This window comes from Scleropages formosus, chromosome 8, assembly GCF_900964775.1.
Source record: "Scleropages formosus chromosome 8, fSclFor1.1, whole genome shotgun sequence".
Classification (NCBI taxonomy): Eukaryota; Metazoa; Chordata; class Actinopteri; order Osteoglossiformes; family Osteoglossidae; genus Scleropages; species Scleropages formosus.
Window position 1 is genome coordinate 14,689,049 of NC_041813.1, and position 25,291 is coordinate 14,714,339.

The 25,291-nt window shown below is 47.1% G+C and overlaps 1 protein-coding gene across 7 annotated transcripts in view; it reads left to right on the forward strand.

Annotated features, from left to right (window-relative positions):
* Positions 1–25,291, forward strand: part of dctn1b (dynactin 1b) — an 88,380-nt gene that overhangs the window by 15,894 nt on the left and 47,195 nt on the right. For all 7 annotated transcript variants that reach the window (XM_018754737.2, XM_018754733.2, XM_018754734.2 and 4 more), the window contains exons 3-4: positions 16,179–16,257; positions 21,293–21,324. In XM_018754737.2, the coding sequence (XP_018610253.1) occupies positions 16,179–16,257; positions 21,293–21,324 (111 nt within the window). The remainder of the gene's footprint in view (positions 1–16,178; positions 16,258–21,292; positions 21,325–25,291) is intronic.

Here is a 25,291-nt window from a genome sequence, read left to right on the forward strand (position 1 = left end):
GTTATTCAATGTGTACATGTTTCCACATTGTCAAATTTAAAAATCAAATGGCTTGAGCTATAAATTTTATGCTGATGATGCTCAAATATGCATCATTAGCAAACAACATTGAAGTAACTGTCTCAACAATATAGAACTGCATTTCTGATATTTAGTCTTGGATGTCTAAAAAGTTTCCACAGCCAAACATTGACAAGACTGAAGCCATGATTCTTAACACCCCTGTCACTTAAGCAGAGTAAATGCTGGATCCATATGCATAGATGACAGTCTACTACAGTTTCATTCTTAATTTTTTTAAAAAAAAAAGCATACTCTTGACCCTGGTCTCACATTTGAACCACAGGTGTGGGACTTCGTTAAAACCCAACTTTCTTACCTGAGAAACATGCCAAACTAGTAATGTGTTCTGTTGTCAAAATGTAGCATGCTCTTCTCCAGAATCAATTACTGCAATACCCTCCTTACTGTAGTTTCAAAGTCCACCTTAAACAAACCTCAGTGTGTTCAGAATTCAGCAGCTAGAATCCCAACCATGTCCTGTGCAAGTGACCACATGACATCTATTCTAAGATTTGTACTAGCTTCTCTAAGGTTGACTTGGAAATCCTAATGCATGGCTACATAAAGCTTTACAGGGCTTGATGACTCTTTGCCTGTCTTACCTTTTATCCATGTATTTTTTATAGTTTTTAATGATATCATAGATTTATGATCAGAATTCCACAGTTATGTTTGTAAAGCTCTGGACCCAGTGTAAAAACAAAATGCTGTTTTGTTTGTGTTTTTTTTTCTTTTTTTAAGTTTTAGGTTGCTGATGAGATTTCTGTTTGATCCTGGCCTCCTGGGATTATGGTTGTTTGTTGTTGTTGTTGTAGCTCCTTCTGATTCAGTAAGCACTCGGTGTCAGTTTTAGATTTATGTTGAGACTGTGTGTGGGGGTTACAGGAGCTGTATGGTATGTAATGTGCTGAGGGCTAAAATGTTTTTTTATATACTAGTATTCAGAGTGTGAATGATTTGGCCTTGGCTACAGGCTGTGAGGAATGGTCATAAAAGAGGAATGGAGGCCTGTAGCCATGTGGCTAAAGGTTTTAGTCTTATGCAAACATAAATTGGACAAGCAATAAACATAAAGCAAGTTTTTATGTAACTTTTTGTGGTAGCTTCGCCTTAAACTTGCATCTGAAAAACAGCTGTAGCCCACCCACTCAATTCTGATGTTTTTTTAATATTACTAGCATGGGAGGTGAATCGGTGGTGTCTACAACACAACTTTGGGATGCGTGTACTGTTGCTTCCCAAATTGCGGGGTATGACTCTCGCTAGGGTGAGGAGAGGCCCAGTTAGCGTCGTGCAGCTATACTGTTATACTACTGTGAGTACAAACCTCCCATGCATCACACTTAGCAACCTCAGCCCCTTTTCCTTTCCCCCAAAAAAAACGTTCACACCCACACAGGGACTGTCACAACATTCAGGTGAAATAAACCCAACAAACATTTAATATAAAACGTCCACACAAATAAATATTACCATATTCACACCAACAAAGAAAACGAATACTTTTTTTTTATATATATATATATATATATGACTCAGTCTCTGGTACAGTCGTCTCGTTGGCGCTCTTTAGTCTGGAGCTCCTTGTCCACCACCAAGGGAAATTCCTGCCGTTACTCACGGTTTTCGTGCGGTGCAGGAAACCGACAACGACCTGTCTTCACATCCACCCTCTCTTCAGCGAGGGTGGAGCGATGATGGCGAGTCCTGGCGACACTCTCTCCGGGTCCAGTCGCGCTGGCCAAACCCTAACACTTCCACTGCCCCACCACTCCGAAAAAAAACTCGGTGCAACGCGGTGTCTCCCACACCTGCTCCGTTCCCGCTCTTTCCCTTAAAACTACTCAAACCTAACTGACTCACGCCGGCTGGTTGTGTTGCTCGCGCCGTTTTTTTTCCCAAACACCCAAGCGAGAACGAACCCAAACCGGCTCGTTCTCCTCGCCCGGTCTCAAAAAAACTCCCCTTTCTCCCTACGCGGTGTTCCAACTCTCTTCCTACTCTGTCTTCTTCCCCTTCTCTCCCCGGAACATCCCACACCACAAGGTCGCAAGCACTTTCCCCACCAGCACTGATTGGGCAGTCCCTAAATGACATCTCTCCCACCAACAAACACCAAAGAAAACACACCATACAGGAACAACAAAAACGTCATGTTACAAAACCATAACCCCCTGCAAATTTATATAACCATTTTCCACCCCAAACATCCAACCACACATGGGAGCAAACTGCGTGGGGGCTACACTCTCCCCCCACCAAAATTTGTCATGTCCTCATGACAATCAACCCACATCACATCCCATCCTTTCAACATCTTATGAGAACAGAATATACACATTCCCTTCAACCTATCCACTTGTACAAAGTGCTGGTGTATCTCCGGATAGGAGGTGAAGAGAAACTACTAAGATCTTCACCAACCTTAACTGAAATAGCTGTGTGTGTGCTAACAGCTACTGTAGTGGGGCTCCCCAGCTTATCATAGGTGAGTTGGGTAGGGGCCCTTCTCAGTCGCTGAGGCCACGCAGACTCCGCTGAGCTCTCTGCGACATTATCCAGTCCCTCACTCACTTCTGCTGTCCGTACCCCAGCGCCACACTCGACTTCATCTCCCTGGACACCCGTCCTACAAGTTGCAGTGGGTCTATCCACGTCCATCACTGCCGGCCTCTCAACCGCAGTCATTTCCAGGCCTGAGCCATTCGTGAGGACATCCAGACCCAAATCCAGGTCAAACAGTTCAACAGATTCACTGCTCAGAGGCCCTGGCTCCAGTGACCTCCTCTGAAGATAACAGTAATACCAGACCCCCGTTTCTTCTTCTTCTGAATCAGACTCAGGCTCCTTTGCGCATTCCAGTTCAACCGCTGGCAAGCAAGAGCGACCACAACTCTCATCTCTCTTTGCTTGGAGCCGCTTACTAGCCCTCCTTTTAAATTTGGATGTCTCTGTAGTCTTTTCAGACCGCCACCGTACCTCCTGCCCAATAGGCAGAATGTGATTGCGGTGCAGTACTTTCCCAGGGCCCAATTCACCCTCTGGCTTCAATCTGAACACAGGCAACCCAAGAAGTTGATCCTCCACAATATAAGGGGTGTCCTTCCAGCGGTCAGCAAGCTTGGCCTTCCCTTGTAGTCCAAGATTTCGAATCAAGACGCGGTCACCAGGGGCTAAAGGGCAGTAACGGACCCTCTGATCGTACTGTCGCTTGTTCCCTTCATTCCTCTTCTTCGACACACTCTCAGCCAACTGATATGCAGCTTGAAGCTCACGCTTCATGTTTTTGACGTATCTTGTATAGGATTTGTTGGAGGTACCGTCACCCGATGCTCCAAATGCCACATCTACTGGCAACCTAGCCTCTCGACCAAGCATTAGGAAATACGGCGAGTAGCCGGTTGACTCATTCAGCGTGCACTTGTACGCGTGTATGAGATAGCTAATGTGTTTACCCCATTTCCTTTTGTCTGGGGCGTCAAGGGTCCCGAGCATATCAAGCAGAGTTCGGTTAAACTGCTTCGGCTGGGGATCGCCCTGAGGATGGTAAGGTGTAGTTCTTGATTTCTTTATGCCAAGCATGCTCAACAACTCATGGATGAGCCGACTCATGAAATCCCTGCCTTGATCGGAGTGCACCCTCTTGGGTAGCCCATAGTGGACAAAGTATTTCTCCCACAAGACCTTAGCGACCGTTTCTGCCTTCTGATCCCTAGTTGCAAAAGCTTGAGCATAACGGGTGTAGTGATCTGTAACCACAAGCACATTGCAGAAGTTGCTGGAATCAGGCTCAATCATCAAGAAATCCATGCAGACGAGATCCGTCGGTCCATCACTGTGAAGATGCGACAACTCAGCAGCTCTCTTGGGCAGTGTCTTCCTCTGAATACACCTGAGACAGCTTTTACAGTACCTTTCAACCTGTGTCTTCATGCGAGGCCAATAAAACCTCTCTCGTAGCAGCCCATAGGTCTTCTCGAACCCAAGATGGCCCGACTCGTCATGTAGAGACTGGAGTACTGTCTCTCTGAACTCTTGGGGAAGCAACAGTTGCTGGCGAGGCGGCTTGTTGGGTGGCTTACTCATCCTGTACAATACGGAATTCGCAACCTGTAACTTGTCCCACTCTTTCAGCAGCAAAGACATATCAGGATGTCTCCCTTTGTTGGCATGTTCGACATTCTTCTGATTAACCGCATGCCACACTTCGCCAATGCAAGGGTCTTTCTGCTGTGAATATGAGAGGTCTGTTGGAGTCAGTTGGGGCAGCTGCTGAATATTCAGGAAAGATAAGTTGCTATAGGCTTTGGGTACCGCCCCTTTTGATGAGCCCATGAGATCAACAGCTCTGCAGTGACAATAGCGAGGTGGTCTGACTGAGGACATCTGGCAGATAGCTTGGACTGAGTCAGCTGGCATGGCCCCCCTCCCCTGAGATGCCTCAGGATGGACATGTGAGCGCCGTGACAAGGCGTCTGCCTCAAGATTCTGCTTCCTGGGGTGGTACTTCAGGGTGAAATCATATGTGGCCAGTTCCGCCAGCTATCAATGCCCTGCTGCATCCAACTTGGCTGTGGTCAGGACATAAGTCAATGGGTTATTATCTGTGTGCACCTCAAACTTAGCTCCATAGAGGTAATCATGCAGCTTGTCGGTAATCACCCACTTTAATGCCAAAAACTCTAGCTTATGGGTGGGGTAATTTTTCTCTGCTGGGAAGAGGCTTCTGCTGACAAAAGCCACAGGGCGCAGGCCCGCTCCCTGATCCTGATAGAGGACACCCCCCAAACCTTCTCTATTAGCATCAACATGCAGCACATAAGGCAGTCCTGGATTGGCCATATCCAAAACCGGGGCCTCTGTGAGACTCCGTTTTAGCGTTTCAAAAGCTTTCTCGCAGTCCTCATCCCACCTAGGACCAAATGGCTCTGAAGGGTGGTGCCACTCCTTTGGACACAGACCTGATGTTGGTTTCCTTCCATCTTGAGAGGCAGTCTTAGCCCCTGCCACTCTTCCTGGTCCTCTAGCTACGATGCAGCCCTGCAGCAGCTGATTTAGGGGATAACAGACCTTGGAGAAATCTTTCACAAACCGTCTGTAGTATCCACAAAACCCGAGAAAAGAGCGAAGAGCAGTAATGCTCTCTGGGCGTGGCCACGACTTCACTGCTTCAACCTTCGAGGGATCTGTAGCGATGCCATCTCTGGACACAACATGCCCAAGGTAAGTCACCGAAGGGCAGTAGAACTGGCACTTGTCCAAAGACAACTTCAGTCCCTCCTCCTTTAGTCTGTCCAGCACCTTTAGAAGGCGCTGCTCATGCTCCTCCAACGTTCGCCTAAATACAATGATGTCATCAAGATACACTAGGCATTCCAGAAGATTCATATCTCCTACAGTCCACTCCATGACCCGTTGGAAGGTTGCTGGGGCCCCACATATCCCTTGTGGCATCCGCTCAAACTGGTAAAAATCCCGCGGGACAGATGAATGTGGTCTTTTCCTTGTCTGCTGCGCTCAGAGGGATCTGATAATAACCACTTCTGAGTTCCAGCACACTGAACTACTGGCTACCACTCAGGCAGGCCAAAGCATCCTCCACCCGAGGAACTGTGTACTGATCAGGAATTGTTCTCCTGTTCAGGGTTCTGTAGTCCACACACATACGTATGGTTCCATTTTTCTTCCGAACCACCACTATCGGAGAAGCGTAAGGGCTCAGAGATTCCAAGATGATTCCAGCCTCCTTCAGATCATGGAGATGTTTCCTCACATCCTCTAGATCCCCTGGCGGTAAATGTCTGCAACGCTCTCCGAAAGGCGTTTCATTCGTCACTCGAATGTGGTGCTGCGTACTCTTAGCACACCCTACATTAAACTCACTGCAAGAAAAGACCTCTTTCCTCTACATCATTTTCCAACACAGTCTATCCTTCCACTCAATAGGCACAGGAGAGTCCCCAAAGTTGAAGGAAGAGGGGGATAGTTGAGACGTATGTGGCATCGTCTTCTCCCTTCCTAGCCCCTTATTTATCACATCCACTGGCAATAGGTGCGCAATAGGCATTCCACGTTTAAATGTCACCGGCTGCTGAGACACATTCCTCAAAGTGACTGCGAGGTGACGGCACTGGACAGTTCCTGACTCCTCTACAACAGGCATTACCAGCAGCCCTTCCGGGAAAGGGCCCTCCTCTGGGTGATCTATAACCACAGCCTGACTATTCAGGTGCCCAGGAAACTTTGGAGTGCCAATCACTGTAGCAACACCCCCTGGGGCCAGAGTGAAAGGCTTGCTCCTCGTGAACCAGACGGTCCCTCGCCTTTCCTCAGCCAGGCCGTCAGAAGCTTCCTGGAACTTTTCATATGCTTCTTTTATTACTGGGTGGACAGCAAGGGTAGGTAAGAAATTTCCCCCCTTTTGATTTATGCAAGACTGGAAGAGCCTCCTAACTATGGAGGTGTTTGTACCAATCACCACAGAAACCTCCCCTTTCACAACCGGGTCTGGACACACAAGCACAAGCGTTTCTATGGTCTCCACTACTCTTACTACATCTCCAGTGAACTCCAGTTTCACGCACAGATAGCCATCATATGGATATTGCTCCACACTAAGGCTCCAAATCTCTAGGCACTCGGTAGGGGTCAAAGGCAAGTGCTTCAAATACTGGTCATAGAAGGAGCGATACAGTAGAGTAACCTGGGAACCGCTATCGAGCAAAGCTTTAGCGTAAATGCCCTCAATTTGTACCGAGACAATAGCACTGGGTCCAACTAAACCCTCTGGCAATATAGCCTCCCTTTGCCGTAGCATATCACACCTGGTGGAACATGTCTTCTCCGGGGCGGCAGGCCGTTCCTTCACTGGCCCCCTGACATTCATGCAACTGGCATTTTGCTGCTCGTATAGTCCTTTGACCTCTCCCTGTCCCAGTCCTTTGCTACTCACAAAGCTGGGAAAACCCTTGGCCTTGTCTTCTCCATAACTGTGGCTGTTCTGTCCTCTCTGTCACTCCACTGCATCTCTCCGATCATTTCTTTATCTCCTTCCAACCATGCCTCACTACTAATCCCGCTCCTTCTTCTGCACCCATTGTCACCTTTTGCCATGACTTAAAATCTTTCTCACCGTCCTGCCTTACCTCTGCCATACTGTCAACTCTCCCTTCTGCTGCACAATTCTTAGATCTATCAACAGACAATGCTACTAACATTTTCCTTTATGCCCTATTTTCCTCTCTTGACTCTCTCTGTCCACTATCTTTCAGACCAGCGTGCCCGAGTGCCACCCCATGGCCCACTAATACATTATGTACTAACAGGACCAAACTGGACTGTAGTGCAATGATGGCGAAAATCCAGGACTCGCATGGACCCGAATGTCTACAAACAACTCTTAGCTACTTTTCACTCTGCTGTATCCTTAGCTAAAACTACCTTCTTCCACAATAAAATACAGTCTGCAACTAAAAAAAACCACACAGACTCTTCGCCACCTTCTCATCCTTACTGTGTCCTCTGTTCCCCCCTCCTCTTTCTTCTCTCAGTGCTGATGACTTTGTTTTTCAGAGACAAAGTCAACGTAATCACAGACAAGTTCTTGGCATCACGCTGCCTGTTTGTGCTGGACTTCCCTGCGAAGTCATGCTCTCCATATTCAAGCCACTCAGAATCTGAAATCTCCTACCTTCTGATATCACACAGAGCCACCACCTGCTTGCTGGATTTGATCCCATCATCACTCCTACAGACCATCTCCTTGCATCTCTCTGCCTTCATCGCTAAGATCATCAATTCCTTGCTCTCCTCTGGCTGCCTCCCATCTGCCTTCAAAACTGCTCTCATTTCACCTCTGGTCAAGAAACCCTCTCTGGATTCTAACTCAGTCCAAAACTACAGTCCAGTCTCCCTCCTCTCATTTCTGTCTAAAACTCTAGAACAAGCAGCCTGTGATGAACCATCTGAATTCCTCACCCAGAACTATCTCCTTGATGGATATCAGTCTGGATTCAAAGTTGGTCACTCCATGGAGACAGCACCTCTGGCAGTGTCTGATGCTCTCCAGTCAGCTAGAGCAGCTGCGCTCTCCTCGGTCCTCATCATACTCGACCTATCTGTAGCATTTGTCACTGTCAACCACCAGATTCTACTCTCCTCTCTTAGTCAGCTTGAGATCAAAGGAACGGCACTAAGATGGTTCGAGTCCTATCTGTTTGACAGATCCTATCAAGTTGTCTGACTGGACTCTTATTCTAATCCTCTGCCTCTCTCAGCTGGTGTCCCGCAGGGCTTGGTACTGGGTCCTTTGCTCTTCTCGATCTACACCTCCTCCCTCAGTCCTGTCATCACCTCCACCTCCCACGCATACAAATACCACTGCTACACTGATGATACCCTGCTCTTCCTCTCCTTTCCACCTGGAGCATCAGACATTTCTGCACGCATTGCTGCCTGCCTGTCAGACACCTCTGCTTGGATGTCTGATCATCACCTACAACTCAACTTCTCCAAATCAGAGATTCTTCACCTTCCAGCTGGCCTGTCCTCCTGTCATGATCTCTCAATCAAACTGGACAACTCACTCATTTTGCCTACCTCCTCAGCTAAGAGTCTGGGAGTGACAATTGACTCAAGTCTGTCTTTCTCTCAGCACATTGAAGCCACAACCTGGACCTGCAGATACATCCTGCATAATATCCGCAGGATCCGTCCTTACCTCGCAACAGACTCTGCCCAACTACTTGTCCAGGCCATGGTGACATCCCGTCTGGACTACTGCAACTCTCACTTGTCTGGCGGCCTTCCTTCTATTGCCATCAAACCTCTACAGCTGATACACAACCCTACTGCCCGAGTTGTGTTTGATTTGCCAAAGCATTCCCATGCAAGTCTTGTACTTGTTTCTCTGCACTGGTTTCCTATAGCTACCTGGATCAAATTTAAGACCCTGGTTATGGTCTACAAATGCATCAGTAGAACTGCTCCCAGGTATCTATAAGACTTGATCAACCGCTACACCCCAACCAGACTGCTACGCTCTTCCACATCTGCCCGCTTGGTGGTCCCACACACGAAAGGTAAAGCGCAGAGGTTCTCGGTTCCACCTCCGTTGTGGTGGAACGACCTCCCCCTCTCACTCAGAACTGCTGAATCTTTGTCCGCATTTAAAAAGGGTCTTAACTCACCTCTTCCAGATTTACTTCGCCCATGATCTCTTAAGGTCATGTAAGGTATAAATGTTCATGCACTGTAACTTTAAGATCATGCCTGGATCAATCCTTACCAATGAGTTCTGTGTTCTTAGTCTGTCTTTAAGTTGGATTTTGATGTAAGTTGGAACAATTAAGTATGGTGGGTATCTAACGTTAGTTTGTGAAATGTTTGTCTTAGTATATTGTGTATTGTGTACCTTTCTATGCATAAAAAAAATTATAGAAATGCTTCGGATACACTAAAACGTCTTTAGCATAACAATACAGTAATAATAATTAACATTTACATTACATTTATTCATTTAGCTGATGCTTTTCTCTAAAGTGACGTACAATGTTAAGGTTACAGTTGTTACAAGCATACAATTATTTACCCATTTGTGCAGCTGGTTAATTTTACTGGAGCAGATTAGGGTAAGTACCTTGCTCAAGGGTACTACAACCGGAGGTGGGGCTCGAGCCTGTGACCTTTGGATCCAAAAGCAGTAGCTCTAGCCACTATGCTTCCAGCTGTCCCTAATAATAATAATAATAAAATATAATAATAATAATGCAATGTAATAATAATAGTAATAATAATAAATGTAACTACAGTATTTATAATAGACAGAGACATAGAAAGGGATAAGAATAAATGTTACTACTGTCGTGATGAACAGAGGACATGGAGGAGGCTGGACCCAAGTGCAGGATTGTTTATTCAGAATCAAAGGACTAGACATGTTCTTTTGGCCGGGGACGGGTGAATGGTCGGTCCATCGGCAGACTTGACAGAGGCGAAGATCCAAAATCGTAGTCAAGGGACAAGGCAGGTGTCAGACAGGCAGACAGGACACAGGAGGTGAGAGAAAGGACCTAATTGCAGGTCAGTGTTTGTTTTTGAAAGAGTTTGTTGGGCTAGACAAAAAGCGACGGTCGGGGACAGGTGAACGTCTTTGTGGTGCAGACGTCAAGACGAGAGAGAGGCTAAACTCGGGAGTGCAGAGAGCACGTGAGGGTCAGGAACCAGGAGTCAGAGAACGAAGCAGGGAACTAAGGTCAAGGAGAAAACGCTGAGACTGCAAATCCACAGAAGGAGGCGTTTGCAAGAATCCTCCCCCCTATGCAGTTATGGGGCTCCCTTTATATCTGGTCTTGTCAGTAAGCCGCAGGTGTTGTCACTCTGCTTGTTCCCAGGGGCTACAGGTGGCTCCTGCTGCCCACTGAGGCCAAGGCGGACACCGCCGGGGCACCGGGCTGTCCGGGTGGTCTCTGTGAAAAGAGGAGATTAAATCTGGGTCTAGGATATCCTTTGTCGGAACCCAGCTGCCCTGCTCTGGGCCGTACCCCTCCCAGTCAACCAAATACTGCAGATGGCTGTGGTGCTGTCGGGAGTCTAGGAGCTCTCTAACTTGATACGCAGGGGTTCCATCAACCTGTACCGGCGGGGGCGGCCCCGCATCTCATGGAATCTGGAGGTGTGATACTTTATACGGCTTAAGAAGGGAGACATGGAAGGATGGATGGATCTGGAGAGTTGGGGGCAGACGCAAGCGGTATGTGACTGGAGTGATCTGACGGATGATCTGGTAGTGGCCTATATAGCAGGGGCTGAGTTTCCGGGACGGTAGACATATTTTTAGGTCCCTGGTGGATAGTCAGACCCACTGGCTTGGACGAAAGGAGACGGGATGACAGTGACGATCTGCCTGGTGCTTGCCCTGGTGTGCGCTTCGGCGTAGCCGGTCTGTGACCAATCTTCAGGTTTCCTCACTGTTTCGGTACTAGTCGTTAACTGCAGGGATCTCGGTGCATTCTGGATGCCAAGGGAACACGGGAGGCTGATACCCTAGAACACACTGAAATGGGGTGAGTCTGGTGGAGGAATGGGACAGGGAATTGTGGGTGTATTCAGCCCAGGGTAGATATCGGGCCTATTGATGTTGTTTCTGGCTGCAATAATACCCTAAGAACCATCCTAGGTCCTGGCGGAGTCTCTCCACCTGTCTGTTGGCCTGCGGATGATACCCAGATGTTAGGCTTTTCACGACCCCCAGTTTCCATCAAAAGGCCTTCTAGATCTGTGGTGAGGTGAATTGTTAACCTCTATCAGACACAATGTCCTCCAGAAGGCCATAAAGACGAAAGACATGGTGAAACATGGCCTCTGTGGTTTCCGAAGCAGATGGGAGTTGCAGCAAGGGTATCAATCGACAGGACTTTGAGAACCAGTCAAGGACAGTGAGAATGACGGTGTTACCTTGGGATGAGGGGAGGTCCACCAAGAAATCTATTGCCACATGCGACCAGGGTCGAGCTGGGATGGGGAGAGGCTCAAGCAGGCCTGCGGGCTTCTGAGTGGTGGTCCAGGCCTGGTCACACGTTTCACAGGCCTCTACGTATTCTTGCACATCTTCCTGGCTGGGTGGCTACCAATAACATCCTTGGAGGAGGGAAAGGGTCCATCGGTGGCCCAAGTGTCCTGCCACTGGGGAGTTGTGAGCCTACTATAGGAGAGAGAGTCGGAGACTGACTGGCTCATGTTCCTTACCTTCCGGTTTGTTTGGGGGTCTGGGATCCTCTTCTTGTGCCACCTGGAGCTCCTGTTGGAAGTGCCATCTGACTGGAGCCAATACCCATTGTTCCGATAAGATCGGTGCAGGCCCTGCCGTGTCAGGGTCTCTGCCATGCAATCACAACAGGGCGTCTGCTTTGGTGTTCTTTGACCCTGGCCGGTAGGTCACGGTGAATCTAAATCTGGTGAAAAACAAGGCCCAGTGCGCCTGCCAAGGGTTCAGACGCTGCGCCTTCTGCAGGTACTCAAGATTCCGGTGGCCTGTCAGAACCAGAAAAGGGTGTGCAGCTCCCTCGAGCCAATGTCGCCATTCTTCCAATGCCAGTTTGATGGCTAAGAGTTCCCGGTTTCCAGGGTCATCATTTCGCTCAGCCGGAGACAGCTTCCACGAAAAGTACGCACAGGAGTGGAGTTTTGGGGGAGTACCCTGTGTCTGGGAAAGTCGCCGACCCCGACCTCCGAGGCGTCCATCTCCACTACAAACGAGGGATCGGGGTGTCGCAGGATCGGTGCTGTGGTGAACTTTTCCTTGAGTGTCTGAAATGCTGTTTGTGCCTCCCGGGTCCACTCGAGCTTCTTCCCCTCACCCCGCAAGAGGGCAGTAAGCGGAGCTGCCACCAAGCTGAAACCCCTTATGAATCTGCAATAAAAATTAGCAAATCCCAAAAACCTCTGCAGGGACTTGACAGATGTGGGCCAGGGCCATTCTAGCACTGCCTGGACCTTTTTTGGGTCCATAGGCACACTGTTAGCACTCAGAATGAACCCAAGAAAGGAGACCTGTTTCTGTGGAATGAACATTTCTCCCCTTTGACATATAAACGGTTCTCCAAGAGTCTCCGCAAAACTTGCCGCACCAGACAAACGTGCTGATCCATTGTACGCAAATAGATGAGTTTGTCATCTAGGTACCCAAGGACTCCCTTGTTCCCCAGGTCTCCCAATATGTGATTTACGAAAGTCTGAAACACGGATGGTGCATTGGCCAGGCCGAATGGCATGACAAGGTACTCATAGTGCCTTAATGAAGTGCTAAATGCAGTCTTCCACTCATCCCCTTCCCTAATTCGGATGAGGTTGTAGGCGCTGCACAGGTCCAGCTTAGTAAGCACTCGGGCCCCGTGGTGATGAGTGGCAAGGGATGTGGGTATTTTACCATGACCACATTTAGCCCACGATATTCAATACAAGGACATAGCCCTCCATCTTTCTTGACTGCAAAAAAGCACTCGGCGGCCGCTGGGGAGGTGGACGACCGAATGATCCCGGAGGCTAAGGCCTCTTTGACGTATTCGTGAAGTGCCTGTTGTTTGGGTAGTGACAAGGGATATATTCGACCCCGAGATGGAGATGCATCCGGCAATAGATCAGTAGCAGAGTCCCATAGACTGTGTGGTGGCAGGTCAGCCGCCTTGCTCTTACTGAATACCTCGGCTAAGTCCTGATATTCTACGGGAACGACAAAGGCCTCTGTCGCGTCCAGGCTCTCCACAGCGGTGGCTCGGCAGGGTAGGGTGAAACAAGTGCTGGTGCACTTCGGTCCCCATGCCATTAAGTCCCCCTCGCTGCAGGAGAAGACTGGGTCATGTTTAGTCAGCCATGTGAACCCCAATATCACCAGCGTATCAGGGGGTCGAATAAGAAAAAACGCAAGGTCCTCACTGTGACACAGCCCAACCTGGACTTGCAATGGCACCGCCTGTTTCTCCACCACCCCCATACCCAGCGTCTGCCCATCCAGGGCACTGATCTGGAGTGAGACTTCACAGTCGTGTACCGGGATGTTGTGGTGCTCGGCAAAGGTCGCATCCATAAAACAGCTGGTGGCCCCTGAATCAATCAATGCGCGAGTCTGAACTTGGGAGACCCCCCCAGGACGCCTCTAGTGGTACCGTTAGCTGTGTCTTAGTGCGGCGGATGGCACTCACCTCTGCTCCGTAGCGGGGTTTGCTGGTGGGTGGTTTCACGGGGCAGTCTACTCGGAAGTGCCCCCGAGCCACCATAATACAGAGACAACTGGCCCCAGAGCCACCGCTGTCTCTCTTTGGGAGAGAAGTGCCCCTGTTCCAGCTGCATTGGCTCCGGGGCCTCAGAAAGCATCGGCATCTCCAGTTGGGGGCAGCCAGGGACAGGGTAGATGATCTCGTGCAAGGTTATCCATGATGATCGGGTTTTCACTAAAGCGATCCAGGGTCCAGTCCTCCCGTCAGTACGCCAATTCAGCTCAGATCTGAGGGTGCAGCCCGCAGTGGAAGGAAGCCAAGGGGGCAGCCTGGTTCCAGCCAGGGTTCAAAACTCCAGGGAGTAGGCTGCCACGGTCCGATTCCCCTGCTTGATCAACATCAGGCGATCGCTGGCCGAATGTGCCAACAGCGGGTGGTCAAACACCTCATGAAGCTGCTTAAGGAAGCGCTTGTAGCTGGTGGGCTCCCTCTTGTGCCATATGGCCGTTGCCCAGTCTAGCATGGGTCCAGTTAGCAGAGAAATCAGATAAGTTATTCTGCTGGCATCTGATTGATAAACGTGGGGCTGGCTTGCGAACACAAGCTCGCACTGTAGGATTAACCCCCGGCATTTTTCAGGCATCCCGTCATACCTTTCGGGCCTGGCCAGTTGGGGGTCCGTCGCTGGCAGGAACGGTGCGACTTCCGATGATGCGGGGGAGGCGGCGGAGGCAGCCGCAGGCACTTACATGGTGCCCGGCGTACTCTCCGTGGTGGCTTCAGGATCTGGAGATGCTGACACCAGGTTTTTGAGCATCTCTAATATCCGCAACAGGGTCTGGTCGTGCGAACCGAGCAGGACTCCCTGTGCGGACACCACCTTTTGCAGGCATTCTAATTCTGCTGGGTCCATATCGTAAAGGCGGATTCTTCTGTCAGGCAGGCGGACAGAAGACAGGAGATGAGAGAAAGGACCCAGTTGTGAGTCGGTGTTTATTTTCAAAAGAGTTCGTTGGGCTAGACAAAAAGCAATGGTCAGGGACAGGTGAAGGTCTTCGTGGCTAGACGTCAGTACGAGGGAGAGGCTAAACTCAGGAGTCCAGAGAGCACGCGAGGGTCAGGAATCAGAGAACGAAGCAGGGAACTAAGGTCAAGGAGAAATCACTGAGACTGCAAATCCACACAAGGAGGCGTTTTCAAGAATCCACACCCCTGTGTGGTTACGGGGCTCCCTTTATACCTGGTCTTGTCAGTGAGCTGCAGGTGTTGTCACTCTGCTTGCTCCCGGGGGCGTGACAGTAGGGGTCGTTATCAAAGAGATATGGAACGGGACTGGGGAACAGTGAGGGACAGGACTTGAAGAGCAGAGCAAGCGAAGTTTGAGAGCACACGTAGTGGGGGGGAGGGTTGTCTGGATTGAGTTTCCGCAACTGAGAAGAAGTGCTCTGTCAGAGAGCGAGAGAGACTTTATTGTTCACTTTTCCATTGTTCGTTAGCGTTTCACCTTTCGCTTTATTTACTCCTTCATGTCAATCGTGATCGTTTCCTTTTTCTTGGATGTATCACCGTCACTTTCATCACATTTACGCTTTGGTGCTATGATTCAGAGGGTAAAAAATAAAAAATTAAAGCCAAATACAGCAACATGAGACACCACTGTCCCACCCGCGAACTGACAAACCGCTGTAGATGTGCAGTGTCTTGATGCGCTTCGCAAAGTAGCACCTGTTTATTATTATAAACCGTTATATATACAGTAACTGATTTTTAATATGATAGGCTTAATTATGAAGTTTTGATTTGATTGTTACTTAAGGGTGACAAAAATCAACTTTTGGTCAGTAAGGGGGTAGTTCGTAAGTATGGGTTGTACGGAAGTCGGATGTTTGTAACTCGGGGACTGCCCGTACTGCTGAGAAAACAAAGGGGCATTTCAGCAACACAGAGCTATAGATGCAGACATATTTGTGAAGTACAGTCAATTAGCTTAATACCGCTGTTTAGTATTACATGAGAAACTCCATATAGAATTGGTAATTTTTTTTTAATATAGAAAATGCTCTCAAAGTTTGTGGAGTAGGTAGATAAATGTAAGCTAAATATGAATTACTTTGAAAATAAAATGTAGATAATAATAGGGATCATTGTAATGTGAGTGTAAAGATCATGAAAAATAAAAAATCATGTAAATATCAATTTCCTTCATTTGCTCCTATTGTTATTTCTACTTTTATGTAAATTTAGGAGGAGGTGGAAATGTTGCATGTAGCTGGTACATGGTGACAAGGTCTTCTCAGTCAGTCTGTGTTGAAATCCAGGTTTGCTCACTCACTGTGATCTGAGGCCTAAACTTGGCATTTCTCACCTACTGTGTGCTCTGTATTTCTCTTGCTCTACACTCAGATTCAGTTGGTTGATGATGGAGCAGACACCACGTCCCCTGAGACTCCAGAGCCAGCTGCCTCCAAGGTGCCCAAGCGAGGTAAAGCTGGACCCAGGGAATGAGGGAAGGAGACAATGAGGCAAGGCAAGGCCACCCGTAGGTGCTGAGTGGGCACTGCACATCTGTTACCTGGTACAAGCTGGCACGTACTGGATGGCTGTGTCCACAGATAATTTGGCTGTTAACGCATATCTCTTAATTTTGAAGAATGTTTCAACCAAATAAATTATAGCAGTCCCATTTAGCACTGTTATATTATACAGGAATGTGACAGCAGCAAATATATTATTATAAATATAGTTAACCAGTCATAAAACTTTAAAAACATGTTCAAATATAACCCCAATTCCAAAAAAGCTGGGACAGTATGGAAAATGCTAATAAAAACAAAAAGGAGTGATTTGTAAATTTACTTTGACTTGTATTCAAACAAAAATGATATAAAGAAAAGGTAATTTTCATGTTTTAACTAATCAGCTGCATTGTTTTTTGAAGATTTATGTTTATTCTGAAATTGGCGTGGAGATTCTCAGTTCTGGTTCCGTTGTGGTGAAATGACCTCCCCCTCTCACTCAGAACTGCTGAAACTCTGTCTACATTCAACAGGGGACTGAAAACTCATTTTGCCCATAATCCCTCAAGCTCATGTACGGTGTAAATGTTCATGCACCATAACTTTATGATCATGCCCAGATAAGCCTTTAGGTAGCCGCTACTCCCAAAAAAAAAATTCTAGGAAGGTGATCAGGATTAGTCAGTCCTGAGTTTTGTACACCTACTCGAGCGATGAAAATCAGTGCATAAAGTGGAAAGAAACAAACTAGGTTTATTTAAGAATCGCATGTCTGCAGCTATGTCTCTCTTTCTCCTAATGTAATGCACAAATTGTATTTTCTTTTTGGAGAAAAGCATCTGCTAAATGAATAAATGTAAATCTAAATTGATATCTGCAGCACGTTCTAAAAAAGTTGGGACAGAGTGTTTACCACTGTGTAACATCACCATGTCTTTTAATAACACTTAAGTGTTTGGGCACTGAAGACAGCAGCTGATTAAGTTTAGCAAGCGGAATTTTCTGCCATTCATCAATTACAGGCAGTTCCCGAATCACGAATGAGTTCTGTGTCCTCAGTCTCTCTTTAAGTCAGATTTTGACATAAGTCGGAACAATTAGGTATGGTCGGTATCTAACGTCACTTTGTCAACTGCTTGTCTTAGTATATCGTATATAGCGTACCTTTCTGTGCATCAGAAACATTAAAGAAACACGGATACACGGAAACATCTTTAATATAACAATACAGTAATAATAATAATAATAATAATAATATGATGATGATAATAAAACTACAGTATTTATGATAGAGAGAGACATAGAAAAAGATGATAAATGTTACTGCTGTCTGAAAAACTAAGCTAAAACAAAGGCGACTGGACTTGCATGCGTTTTCTTGAAAACGTTTCACCACTTATCCAAGTGGCTTCTTCAGTTGCCACTTGGGCCTTCGTCAAAAGTACTAGAAGGAAACCCAGAACAGACAGAGAGGAGGAGAACAACAAACGAAAGAACATCGTCATCCCTTATGTGGCTGGAATATCAGGAAAAACTCAGAAGGATTTTCCACAAACACCATATCCCTGTGCACTTCAAGCCCAGCAACACTCTGAGACAGAAACTTGTTCACCCCAAAGACAAAACATCTAGGCAAAATCAGTGCAATGTAGTTTATGCAGTTCAGTGCACTGAGGAATGTACAGACCTGTATATTGGCGAAACAAAACAACCCCTTCATAAACGCATGGCTTAACACAGGAGAGCTAGTTCTTCAGGTCAGGACTCAGCAGTCCACCTACACCTGAAGGCCAAAGGACATTCTTTTGAGGATAACAACATACACATTTTAGCCAGAGAAGACAGATGGCTTGAAAGAGGAGTGAAGGGAGTCATGTATGTAAAATTGGAAAACCCCTCTCTGAACAGGGGAGGTGGACTGAGACACAATTTATCAACCATATATAATACAGTTTTAACATCTGTCCCCAAAAGCTTCCCACCCATTTACACCTTGGGTCTGGTGGTTCTGGCCATTAATGGGTTGTTAAGTACTGCTAATTGTAGAAAAACAGGACACCACCACCCAGGTTAATTTCAGTAAAATCCTCTAATTGGCAGGTGATTATTGGGTCGTTAACAGACCCCAGTCATGTGAGTCTCAAATGGGCTCCACCCATAGATGTTCCAAGTTTAAAACCAAAACTCCTCACCAGTCTTTTAGAACTGAAGAAGCAACTTGGATGAGTGGTGAAACGTTTTCAAGAAAACTCATGCAAGTCCAGTTGCCTTTGTTTTAGCTTCGTTTTTTAGATGTACCATGACCTGGATGATTGAGAATCTTCACAGACACGTTACTACTGTCATGATGGACAGAGGATATGGAGGAGGCTGGACCCAAATTCAGGATAGTTTAATCAGAATTAAAGGATTAGATGTGTTCTTGTGGTCTGGGACGGGCAAATGCTCGGTTGGTCAGTCTGCAAACTGAACAGAGGTGCGGATCCAAAATTGTGGTCTGGAGTGAGATTAGGCAACTGGGAAGAAGTATTTTTTGTAGCTGAGTACTCACACACACACACACACACACACACACAGACAGACAGAGAGAGAGCAAAACATTAGTTAACATTAACTTAATGTTTACTTTTCCATTATTTGTTGGTGTTTCACCTTTCGCTTTATTTTTTCCTCTTTAGTTTGTTGTGATCATTTCCCTTTTCTTGGGTGCATCACCATCACTTGCATCACATTTACATTTTGGTGCCATGGTTAGGAGGGTAAAAACAAGAGAATTAAAGTCAAATACAGTAACACAAGACACTGTGAACGGGAAATGAAGGAAGTCTGTCCTACCTCGGGCTCACGTACCCCCCCTTACGAGCCGACAGACTGCTGTAGACGCGCAGTGTCTTGATGCGCTTTGCAAAGTAGCACCCGTTTATTATTATGAATCATTATAGATACAGTAACTCTAATTTTTAATATAATCGGCTTAATTATGAAGTTTTCATTTGATTGTTACTTAAAGGTGACAAAAATCAACTTCTGGTCAGTAAGGGGGTGGTTCATAAGTACGGGTTGTACGTAAGTCGGACGTTCGTAACTCAGGGACTGCCTGTATACAGGTCTTCAGCTGTGCAATTGTACAGGGCCTTCGTTGCCATATCGTTGCTCCAATATTTGTACATTATCTTTCTGCATTGATGGTGCCCTCACAAAAGTGTAAGTTACCCATGCCATGGGCACTGACATGCCCCCATACCATAACAGGTGCTGACTTTTGAACCTGATGCTGATTACCACTTGTCTGGTCCTTTTCCTCTTTGGTCCAGAGAACATGACGGCTGTTTTTTCCAAAAACTATTTGAAATGTTGAGTCATCAGAACACAAAACAGGATTGTTTTGTATGGCTTCTGCTTTACATAGTAAAGCCTTAACTTGCATCTGTAGATGCAGCAGTGAATGGTGTTGAATGATGGTTTACCGAAGTATTCCCGAACTCATATTATTTCCATTACAGATGCATGATCGTTTTTATTTATTTTATATTCTGTAACACGATTGCCTCACCTTTTTCACATCACCTTGTTTTTTTAACTTGTCACATTATTATTAGTCCTAAACTATCCCTGTCCCAACTTTTTTGAAAAGTGTTGCAGTCATAAATTTCAGAATAAACATATATATTCAAAAAACAATGCAGCTAATTAGGTAAAACATGAAATACCTTGTCTGTATACTGATTTTGTTTGAATACAAGTCTCAGTAGGTTTACAGATCCTTTTTTTTTTTTATAAGCATTTTCCATAATGTCCCAACTTTTTTGGAATTGGGGTTGTATGTTAATTGATCTTGGAGTGATCATATATTTCTGATGTTTTATCTGTTTTAGTGATGTTTTTCAGCACCTGTAAGCTTAGGTGAAACTTTTTGGTCAATGAACTGAGTAGTGAAAAAACAAAAGAAAAAACTTTACACTGTGGCACCAGGGGGATGTGGTGGCGCGGTGTGTTTGACCGGTACCTCACTGTTTGGCGGGTATGGGGTTCGAGCCCTGCTCGGGGTGCACGGCGGTTCCGTGCTTCTCCCTGCGTATGCCTCCCCGACATACAGAAGATGGCGCTGGCAACCCCCTTCTCTTCTTCCCTTGCCACGAAAACCACACTGGTGGTCGCTATGGATCAGGCTTGACTCGAGGGCATCAACAAGAACAACAGCTGTGGCACCATTTTCTCACAGAGCCTGGGCTGTTCAGAGTTTCAATCCAGCTCACTCTGTGTGGCATTTGCATGTTCTCCTTGTGTGAGTTTCCTCTGGGTGCTTCAGTTTCCTCCCAATGTGTGAAATGTGTCCCTGTGTAAGTGACTGTGTCTGTGTAGCTACTCTGAAATGGACTGGTGTATCCTCCACGGGTGTACAGTAACTGGCCTTTACTCTGTGGTGCATTGGAGACTGGGATGTTGTTGCCATAGATACCCTGTTTCCTTACCTTTAGCAAGACAGGTTGTTGATACGTTAACAGTTTTTTGTACTTGTTAAGCCACAGATTGTTAAATCTCATCTCTGCAGACTTAGGTGTCCACACTAAAATCCCCACACATACACACATTGGCTGAAGCTGCTGCTCCCAAGTGGGGTCGTGGCGGGCCGAAGCCTAACCCGGCAACACAGGGCGTAGGGCTGGAAGGGGAGGGGACACACCCAGGCCGGGACCTGCCAGAGAGCAGGACCTGGCCAAACCTGCTGCACTGCCCCATTAAATAGTAGTCTCCAGTTTCAGCTAAAGACCCATACAAGCACATGTAATAGCAACACTGTGTTTTTACAGTTTTCAGAAGCATAAAAAGCAATAATGCTGTAAAAAAGAGGCAAGATAAAGCTTTGCAGTTAGAAGAACAGCAAGCATTACAATGAGAATGTGTAATTTTATCACATAATGTGTCATGTTAGATGTATCCTGAAACAGCAATCGTGGCAGTTTGTGTTAATTTCCTTTTTAATTTGTGTTTTTTCCATAGAGATTCTGGACACTCCAAAATCAAGCAAGCTGGTAAGTGGGAAAAGAGTGCTTTATCTGTTTCACAAATCAAATGAAGATTCCAGACTATACAAAAAGGCGCACACACTCCAAGGATGGGTACCTATAGCCTAGACATATACAGTATGTTACTGTTTTGAACATTAACTACATTGCCACCACCAGCAGTACTGCTGGCTTTACTCTTTCCTTAACACTGATGTTTTGTCCTTGATTATGCAAGTAAATACCTGTAGTTACACTGTCATGTAGAAACATCTCATGTATAGCAATTTTGGCTCCATATTCATTGCTGTTCTGTATTTTCTTGTTTATGCCAGTTTTTCCAAACAGTTTTTGTAGTCTGTCTTTTCCATTGCCCCCTACCACCATGGCTGCACATCTCCTTCAGTGGAGATGTCTGTGTTGGTGTTCACCATATGTGCAGACTTGTCAATGGAAAACTGAAATGATTTCACTATCCGATAGAGGGAGTTGTAAAGCCAGTAATCACACTGCATGCTTCTTCTGTTTTTCTCATCTCATTTTTCTCATTTGTGTTTTCATGTGAGATTTCAGTCTTTTGTAACCTGTCTAACAGGTGAAGAAAAATGTGAAATTCTCCAAATATACAGCATTTTGACTGGTATCTGCTGCAGTGTTTTGATGATAATTCATGACAATAAGGATGAAAAAAATTCATATAAATATGGTGATTTGATTGTTCTGGTTAGAAATTGGCAAAACATTTGTTTTAAAAAAATATTGTACAGTTTCTCCAGTTATTGAGGGCTCACTCTACAAGTTAAGCATGACTTAAGTTCAATGTATGAATTACACTGTAGTTATAAGAAATGCATATGGACAAATTCATAGTGTAAAAAACAGAGTTGGAACCACCATACAGTGCTCCTTCATGATGTGGAGAAACACATGGAGTTAGCTGATTGTCTGATCCATCACATAGTCTTTTTTTTCCTTTTCTGTTCTTAAATACCACATTGACTGACCATAATATAAGAGATTCACCTTGTGCTTTTTATTTGCTTTAGCTTCTTTCAGTTCCTTCACTATTAATATCATTACAAAGTTGGTCGTATCTATGTCTGAAATGGCAACTATATTATGGGGAATGTACATATTACAATAAATCTGCAAATTATTTGAATTGTGGCTGCATTCCACAAACAGCATCAGAAATAAGAGCTATAATTGTAATCATTAGTAGCCTTAGAAGGTGTCACGCCCACACCCATCGGCGCCCGCCTAAGTCCAGGATTCGGCTGGGGGTGGTACTGTCACACCCACATCCTTCGGCTCAGTGATAGCACCTGTTGCCGATTAGCATGGCGCGGTATAAAAGCAGTGCCGACACGGCAACAGGTGCGGAATCTACAACGCCCTTCCTGAGGCTTATGCATTCAGCATCCTGCTTTCCCAAATACCCAGTTCATGCTTTTCCTGGCTTTTCCGACCGCGGATTATTTACCGGTTTCTCCAGTATTGCTTCGCCCCTGATAACGACGTTCACTCCTTGGAAGACCCTCGCCTGTCCCCGACCTCAGTCTTTGTCTGCTCCCACGTTTCGGTACAACAGCACCCATACTTGGGTCCAAACCCTACCTCCCGTTTCCTGTCCTCACCATGAAAGAAGATTCCACTTTTATGGACCCAGCGGAGTTGGAGCGCCTACGAAAGGCAGTGTCTACTCAGGAAGTTCTGCTGGGCTTTCATGATCAGGCGCTGCGACAGATCATGAAGATGATACAGGCTCTGATGCCAGCACAGCAGATCCCCAAACCTGCCGAGGCGTCCACCATTTCAAACGCGTTAGTTGCAGCCGAAGCCCCCGTCGTCGCCTCCACAGCGCTCCCCACGTCATCAGACGCTGCCACAAGTGCACCAGTGACGAATCCCCGGTTGGCCATGCCTGAAAGATATGACAGTTCGCCAGAGAAATGCTGTGGGTTTCTCCTGCAATGTGAGCTCGTCTTTGCGAGCCAGCCTTGTGTATGTCAGAGGGACGCCAGCTGAATAACGTATGTAATCTCATTATTAACCGAACCTGCTCTAGACTGGGCCACAGCTGTCTGGCACAAACATGAGAAATTCCGGAAGCAATTTCAGGCGGTTTTTGACAACCCTCTCTTAGCTCGCGCAGCCAGTCACCGCCTGATGACGATACAACAAGGCAGTCGGACCGTAGCGGTGTATTCCCTGGAATTCCGGACCCTGGCTGAGTGGAGTGGCTGGAATCAAGCTGCTCTTCTGTCCGCCTTCAGGCACGGGTTGCACCCGCGGATCCAGGTGGAATTGGCATACTGGGGGAAGGCCTGGACTTTGGACCACTTTATAGAAACAGTGGTTGTCATTGACCACCTCACACGAGACCAACTGCCGTGCCACGGGCTACCCCCCCAGCCGCCCCTGGCAAACGGGAGGCCCTAAGACAAGTACACCTGGAACAAAGGCGGCTGACCCCTGCTGAGAGGCAGTGATGGCTCCGAGGCCACCCGTGCCTGTATTGTGGAGAGGCAGGGCACTTCAGAACAGACTGCCTTGCTACACGACCATCCACAAAACCCTGCCCAGGAGCTGAGATGAGTGCCCTATGCCGCTCGGACACCCAGTTAATAGTGCTGATGGAGGTGCCCTGGGGGTCTCTTCAGGTACAGGCGTACGCCCTGATTTTGGGGCAGCCAGCTGCTTTATCGATGTGGCCTTTACTCAACAGTTGGGCATCCCAGTGCAAGAGTGCGGGGTAACCCTGAGGATCAGCGCTCTGCATGGGCAACTGTAGAGCTTGGGAGTGGTGGAGAGGCAGACTGTGCCGTTGTGAGTACGAGTGGGGGCATGCCACACGGAGGACCTCACGTTCTTTCTGATCTGGGCCCCTGACTCACTGTTAATACTAGGGTTCACGTTGCCTGGCCAAGCATGGCCCAGTGTTTTCCTGGAGCTCAGGGGAGCTGCTGGCCTGGGACCCCAGTTTAAAGACACCTGCTTAGCCCTCCCTTGCCAGGCCACCTCAGTGGAGAACCCTGACACCGCGAAAACCTGCGGTATCCCTGCAAAATATCAGGACCTTGCAGTGGTCTTTAGTAAGAGCCGAGCAGCCGTCCTACCTCTGCATAGACCCTGGGATTGTGCAATTGATCTTTTGCCGGGTGCCACTCCCTCTCAGGGTCGAATCTATCCGTTGTCATTACCAGAGCAATGGGCTCTGCAGGAGTATGTGATGGAAGCCTTGGCCTCCTGGATCATTCGGCCGTCTACGTCCCCAGCAGCCATCGGGTTCTTTTTTGTTGAGAAAAAAGATGGGGGGCTGCACCCATGTATAGATTACCGTGGATTGAATGCGATCACGGTGAAACACCCGCATCCTCTGCCTCTCATTGCCACTGTACTGGAACAGGTCAGTGCAGTGCAGATATTCGCTAAGCTAGACCTGCGCAGCGTGTACAGTCTGATCTGGATCAGGGAGGGCAACGAGTGGAAGATCATGTTTAGCACCTCCCTGGGTCACTACGCGTACATGATCATGCCATTTGGTCTGTCCAATGTGCCCTCCGTGTTCCAGGCATTTGAGAACCATGTGTTGGGGGACCTGATTAACCACAGGGTCTTGGTGTACCTCGATGATATTCTGATCTATTCTAGCACCAGGGAGCAGCACATACAACTCGTGCACCAGGTTCTGCGGAGGCTGCTAGAGAACTGCCTGTACGTAAAAGGAGAGAAATGCCTATTCCATCAGACACAACTCTCCTTCCTTGGGTTCATCTTGAGGGCCGATGGAGTGGCTATGGACCCCAAGAAAGTCCAAGCAGTACTAGACTGGCCATGGCCCACGTCAGTGATGTCCCTGCAGCGGTTTTTGGGGGTGGAGGTTTTCGTGATGGAGGTAGATGCCTCAGAGATAGGAGTCAGTGGAGTGCTGTCCCAATGACAGGGTACCCCACTGAAACTCCACCCATTGTGTATTTCTCACGTAAGTTTA